The 7,454-nt window shown below is 39.2% G+C and overlaps 2 protein-coding genes across 2 annotated transcripts in view; both read right to left on the minus strand.

The window, feature by feature from the left end:
- Window positions 1–7,454, minus strand: part of LOC139958655 (uncharacterized) — a 234,684-nt gene that overhangs the window by 177,958 nt on the left and 49,272 nt on the right. The window lies entirely within an intron of this gene.
- LOC139958651 (transmembrane protein 45B-like) lies at window positions 100–1,615 on the minus strand. The gene has a single exon (XM_071955886.1). The coding sequence runs from the start codon at window positions 1,119–1,121 to the stop codon at window positions 195–197; it is 927 nt and encodes a 308-aa protein (XP_071811987.1). The 5' UTR covers window positions 1,122–1,615; the 3' UTR covers window positions 100–194.

Genomic DNA, 7,454 nt, shown 5'->3' on the forward strand with positions numbered 1-7,454 from the left:
ATATATATATATATATATATGTATACCACTTCTAAAGGAAAAGTCCAAGAAATTTAACCTCAACCATTTCCTGCCCAGCCCCCCCCCCACACATTCCCCTTCCCACACTCTCCAACAAAAATATCTATAATCTGAAATGCACCGATGTTCAAGAAGTTGTTAAAGGTCCTCCGGAATTGTTCCCTGGGGATGCTTCAACAATCTAAGAGTGCTTCCTTGACCACTTCATCAGCCGAAAACTTCCAGTAGTCTATGCTTGAGAAATGTTCTGCCAGCTTGAAAGCCAACTTCACCAGGAGATAAATCAACAACAGAATGGACATATCGATAATGATATGTCCCACAAAAATGGTCGAGGTACCCATAACATTCACAAAACTATCTCTGTCCCACGTCACGCCATTTTGCGGATCAAGTATGAATGCCGCCTGAAACATCCACGTACCTTGTAGTAACATACTGAATGTCTTAGGGAAAAACCATCTTTTCTTATGCCATGAGTCATGACTGAAGTATTCCGCAGTGTAAAATAACACAGTCGACAGAGTAACGGAACCTAAGATAAAATGGATATGGGCGTCCAAGGGATCCCTCGCGTACCCGTGAAGGAAGCTTATCAATGAAAACAGCCCACATGCTATTATGCCCGTTGGTTCTACCCAGCATTTCAGACTGGAGTAGCAAGTTCCAGCGAGGATTCTTGTGCCACCGTGAATAGCAAATGGTAGACCAAGAGCCACGTGTTGCCATCCTTGCAAACTATCTACGGAAAATTGACCGTCCTCGTCGATAATGTTAAGTCGAAAATACGGCACGCTAAATATCTGAAGCAACGCAAAAAGGCCCGTTATGATCCAGTAACAACCTTCAAATGGCACTTTACGTAGAAACACGACTATACCATGATGACGTTTTCTGTTGGTGACGTCATCATCGTCATCGTCATCATCACTGTCATTATGATCCTTAACATTCCATGAAAACCTGATCATCCAAAATATTGCCGCGATTATGAACGCCGATCCGGTGGCCGCGTGGCCATAAAAGATTGGACGCTTCTCGTCGCCATGTTGAACATCAAGCCCGATTGGCATATCCCGACGGAGCACGTTTAGATTCATGTTAACCACGAAAGATGTTTTTTCTTCTTCTCTCTTAATGTGTTACGAAGGACAAGAAGAAGGCTCATATGCGCTATATGTATATATATATATATATATATATATATATAAATATATATATATATAGATATATATATATAGATGTGTGTATCTTTTCAAATATAGCCGAAATCAGTCCTTCCCGGAAGTTAAAACCATTCGGCCAAATGAGAAACAATTCCGTGCTTCTAAAACTGTTAGTGATACATTGACCGAAATGGTCGTTGACAGAAACACTCTCTAAATATCTATGATAGAGTGCACCTCATTTACACACATCTCATATACCTTAATGCAATACTAATATAATTATGCCACTTATCATACCAGCAAATATAAAAAAAATAACCAGCTCATCGTGTATCTCCAGATCTCATATCCCTACTCGGGTTATGGGTTGTAGAATTTACAACGAAGGTTAGACGCCTATACGGAATGCCATACGCTTCAAAAATGCATATTCACCTCGACTATGATCTTATACAAGTTACAAAGAAAAATATATCTCAAATCCTTTTTTTCTTTTTTTTCTTTTTTTAAACTGAAGGTTTGATCCTCGTTTCATACATCTCAAGGTAACCTGGCATAATGACATCTACAAATTGTAAGACATCTTTGGTGAGACCATCTTTCACAGGAGATGTAGATTTCGGTTTTTTTGGAAACAGCTACTCTCAAATGCTTTCTGAAATACTTTGTTGGTCTTGCCCCATTCGATATGCTCAACAGCTCCACGCCATGTCTTGGCTACCTAGTCGCTGGCGTCCCAATTCAAATACTTGTCATCCCATGGCAACATAAGCGCTTGGAAATACTTGGGTAAGATAAATTCCGGTTGTCGAACCATCTCGTCAGCGTCGATGATGAAGGATCAACATGTTCAATGACGTATTTCCAAAGCTTGTGAAGCTGATTGCCTTCATGAAGGAAGGGATTGTAAGATGCGATATCAAAATCGGCTGGGTCACCTTGGTAACCGTATATGTTGATTGTATGATTGCGTACAGATGGGAGAAAATTGTACGGATGCCGGATGAGAAAAGTATGAACGCATGTCACCTGTTCATTGAGAAAATAATGGGTTCGTCAGTATACGGTTGAGCCAAAGGGTAAATGATCACGGGTGTTGTAGGGTCGGGCGGGGGGGGCTGAAGACAATTAACCTGTCGTCTTTCCTGGGTTGTTGTTGGGTATAACGGGTATACGAGGGGGGTGGGTGATGTAACTATCAGTATAGTGCTATATGTTACGTGTACATAATTTGAACGGTTGGAGGGGGAGGGGGGAGCAAATTTTACGACGGGCTGTTGGTATAGATAAAAAAAAAACATTACGACTGAGGTTTGTGGCTCAGTTGGGATCGTTGAATTCGACTCACATGTATGGAACTCTAAAGGTGATTCCATTGATGAAAATCAAGGTTTATAGAAGTCAAGTGGTGCATTGTGAAACTTACTTAGACTATTAATTAGATCTAAAGCGCAAGTTTGTGCTGATGAATTCTTTCGATTTTTGAAGGAAAAACATGACCTTACTGAATGGTTTTCCCCCGACTGACGATGTATGTCGCCCAGCCCATTTAAGTTCCCCAATTTGCACACGCCCACTGAGTACTTTATCATGTGCAATGAAGGGTAGTGGGTGCGGGACGTTATCATACTTATCACTTATGTACGGAAGACTTACAAAGAGAAAGCGAAGGAATCCAAAAAAACAAGATCCGGTTACGTTAGAGGGACAGACACAATACATATGTCTATACACCCAGTTGGGACAATTTTGTCACAACTGTAGTGTCATGTCCTGCTTCAGAGCACTCGTATTGTCAGTACAAGCAGTATGAATATCATGTTTCTATCACATCAATGTTAGGAGCTGTTTGTACTGACAATACCAGTGCATTGAGAGCATGATATTGGAGTACAGTTTAGAGAGGTATCAGCATTAGGAAATTGTCCCAACTGGCTGGTATATATATGCATATGCATGAATTAGGTGGCACATAATCACTAGATCACCTCAGCTACCTTCAATAGAAGTTCTTACGCAACTCTATGCTACTACCTTGTACTTTTGTAATATATACTTACATCTCTCGGTAGTTTATCGTAGCGGCCATCTATTCCCATGGACAAATCCTTGATGAATTGTATTGGTTTTCCTTGTTCGGTGCCTTTCTCTAATTCGGATTGTACCCAGTCATGGCTGAGTAAAAAAGAATTGTATTAGACCCTCTTTTCTTAAAAAAAAATATTAAAAAATAAAAATGAAAGGGTATAGTACTACAATTCTTTGTGTGTGTATGTATGTCTGTGTCTGTCTATCTGTTACATCGGCATCCTGTGTTAAAACTCCAAAACAGCAGGGCAGATTTTCTTCAAACTTGGTAGGAAGATATTCCATATAGAACTTGTGTCTCGCAGACCCGTATCATTTTATTTCAAATTTTGGCCAAAATTGCGACTTTTTAATTTCTTCTCAAATTCATGTAAATGTAGTAAAGCTATAGCAGGCATCTTTCCCCCAATGCATAAAACAAAGACTTTTTATTATTACTATTTTGTTTATTAATATGTTAACTTCGACTTTGAATTATTCTCAAATTATATAAATATAGCACAGCGCTCTTCTCTTTATTATAGCAGCCATAATTTTGACCCACTTGAAAGAAGAGACAACTAATATTATCAAATTTTATTTATTAATTCATTATATTCATACTCCAAACAAAGGCTTAAATTTGCAAGAAATTCCGCTTTAAACTCGAGGAAAAGGCATCACTGAGCTTATAGAATCCGTATAAGCATCCTGACAGAAAATGGAGACATTTCATTTTGGGGTCCAAATTTGACAGTTTTTTAAGGCCTTGCCGTTTTCTCAAAATTTGGCCCAAATCGTGACTTTTTCAATTCATGTAAATGGGGTAGAGCGCTCTCCTCTATATACAGCATGCATAAAGAAATATGATATACCTTCCCATTTCTAAGAAGATACCATTTCATATTTTCATATTTTAATCATCAATTTACTAAATTTACACGCCCAGTTGAAAATTAAAATTCATAGGTCCTCCACTTTTATTCTCGAGGAAAAGCTATCATTGAGCAACCAACAATGTTCCTGATTAGCAAGTTTCCGGGGTCACCCCATGGTAGGGTGACCGAGGGTGACCGGAAATCAATATCTGGGGGTTGTGGTAAAAAGCTGTTCGGCTGTGAGTCACGTGGGTTGTGTGTCTGTATCTTTCAAATGGATATATATTACGAAATCCATTTGTCATATTTTTATTAATTTAAATGACTTTACAAAGTAAAACTGAACCATTTTATGCCAACCTCAAAAATACTTAAACTCACGTGAAGGATAGTAAGGGTGACAAATTTCCTCCGCTGTAATGGCTTTGTCCAGCCGCTACCCTGACCTGGGCCTCGCCAAATTTCTGAGCAAAGTGCGTCATACCCGGGCTGTTAGCGACGACGCCAATGTCCCGGAGGAGAACGTTGGGTGCAGCTAGATTGTAAGGTTCCATCCAGACAGGTACTTTCGCTTTACATTTCTTCCCTTTCTGTCTCTGTATTTTCCTCCCGATCGTAGATTTCTTTTATAGCTTTAATAACTAGGAAATGAAGAGAAAAAAATCCCCAATTTACCCATTTTCCAAGATTTTCGACTGCAATTATCGCTTTGTTAGTTAGGACAGCAACACCAGGGCGGAAATCCAAAATCTGTATGACGTCACCCTGAGTCTGACCATAATAAGGGTCGCGAGGTCAAATTTCCTACAGAGTTTTAGAGATGTATACATCTGCTGAACTTGAGCTAATCATCATTTCTGACAAAGAAAGAATATATACGGTAACCCTAAAACTCGTTAGTTCCTTCAGAACCGCGTCAAACTTTTTCACTTTTTAGATGGCAGCATACAACATTATGCTACAAATACATATAATTATCCAAAAATTCGGGGAAATAGCCTCGGGATTTTATATTTTATCAATTTTACCTTTCACCGTTGGGGGCGGGAAAGAAGAGACAAATCAGTTTTTTGAGCTGTGTCCTAGTGGAGGATAAGATGGGTAGCGGATGTGAAGAGGAGGGTGGTGATTGATATTAAATCAGTTATATCTACGGTGAGGGTGATGTTAGGGTGGGGGGGGGGTAAAATGTTGTAATACAAATGCTCAAAGTGTCATCAATACTGCCCCTACATTTAGCTTAAACCTTTCCAAGAGTTATTTCGTTGAGGTTTAAACCCTGCAGTTATTCGCAGGCATCGAGGGGTCATAAAAATATAAACACCAGTGAAGGAAAATCCTTTGAGGGCGGTATAGTCAAATACCTTGTCTAAGTCTGAGCATGGAATGATCATTATTCCGTTAATTTTTCGAACAAATTTTGTGGCAATATACTGCTTTTGACCTTTTAATATAGATATTTTGTATTACTGACACTTTAATGTATCACATTTGCGTAAAAAAATTGTAAAAACAAGTTTTTTCTTTCTTTCTTTCGCACAATGCTATTATAAGCTGTAAAGCATTATCTGTAAAACGTTGACCAATAATTTCTGATTTTAATATGCTTAATTTGATACATTCACAAGTTTGAGCTACTTACAAGCATATAACGGTGTGTTAAAGTCAGGATCGACCGTACCTGGGCGGGTGGAGTGAATATGCCCCCAGCCCCCCCTTCCTCCCTGAAAAAATAATAACAGCTATTAATAAATGCACCACTATTACATAAATTGCCTACAGTGGCAACTTTGATTTTCTCAGGGGCGTTTGTTAAACTTCGTTAGTGTTACTAAAACTGTTCGCTTCGCACTCACGTCAGTCGATATGGCATAACCCTGTTTGTCTACTTTTCCATTCCCACCCACCGCCCCCTCCCCATCCTCCATCCAGCCGTCACAACCCCCTGATAACCACCACCCCCCCCCCCAACTATCAGCTGATCCTCAGTTTGGGAGATGCTTGCAGAAACTGAAAAGGAGATCTGCAAAATGTGTACAAACATATACTTATGCAAGGACAGAATAGGTGGCGATAGCTGCATAAGAAGGCCTATAGCATCCCACGCAGTGCATGTATTGTTGGCCCAACATCCGTTAAATTCAATAGGTTTTTGTGATCCTAGACGACATTGTCAAAAGGCGCTCTTTGTGTTGTACTTTTGTTATTGTTATAACAACTGCTTCAGAAGCTATATTGTTGTACTTTCAATGTTTCGACATTTCCGCTTCAGATAATAGAGCTAGTCTCGTATCTCTTTAAAAATCTATATCTTTTAAGTAAAAACGAAACAATATAAAATCTGTCGAGACAGCGAAATCCCCGAAAAGGTTAATTATGCGAATACCCAACCAGACAACATAACAACACGTCGCGGTACGTTTATGTATTCATTTATAACACAAGTAGACATATACGCATTGTATTCCTGTATTGACTTTATACAGAATTGTGCATGTAATACGGATATCATGCCCGCCGACCAAAAAGAGTAGTTACCTATAACCAATCTTGTATCCACATAGGTCGACGTTCTGTAGTTTAAGACTACTGCAAACAATGCGTTACCCATCAGTCACATCAGCTAACATAAAATCGTGCCTATCTTCCTCCTCCGACCCGACCCTCCCCCTTAACCCACCCCTCCCCGTAACAAAAGAAAAAATACCATCTAAACAAAACGCTTCATATATCTGGTTATTTACAGTTCTCTTCAAAGAATATGTTATTATATAAGAATATGTTATTATATAACTTGGAATTTATGTGGTTTAAATTCCCCCTTCCCTCTCCTCCACCCTCCACCCTACACCCTACACCCTACACCCTACACCCTACACCCTACACCCTACACCCTACACCCTACACCCTACACCCTACACCCTACACCCTACACCCTACACCCTCCACCCTACACCCTACACCATCTAAACATTCCCCCAATTTTAATCAAATGTATTTTAAGTTTTCTCAGGGCTCTACTTGCATGTTAAACCATAGATCACTAATTGTGTATATAGTTTGCAATATTTAACCGCTATTTTTTTCTTTCTATTAACCTAGACTTTTGAACCAATACTTTGGCTTTTGTAGAAAATCATAAGTGATATTCCTTACATGGTTGAATGACCACAGTGAATCGCCGGTTTTTAACCGCACATTTTGGAAATTTGTGTAGTTTGCTTGTACCTAGCTATTCATGTATATATATATATATATATCTTCAAGCGGTGTTTATGAGTTACGGAAATTGACCTTGTCGGATATAATGGATTTCTAA

The sequence above is a fragment of the Apostichopus japonicus genome, chromosome 18 (assembly GCF_037975245.1).
Source record: "Apostichopus japonicus isolate 1M-3 chromosome 18, ASM3797524v1, whole genome shotgun sequence".
Taxonomy (NCBI): Eukaryota; Metazoa; Echinodermata; class Holothuroidea; order Aspidochirotida; family Stichopodidae; genus Apostichopus; species Apostichopus japonicus.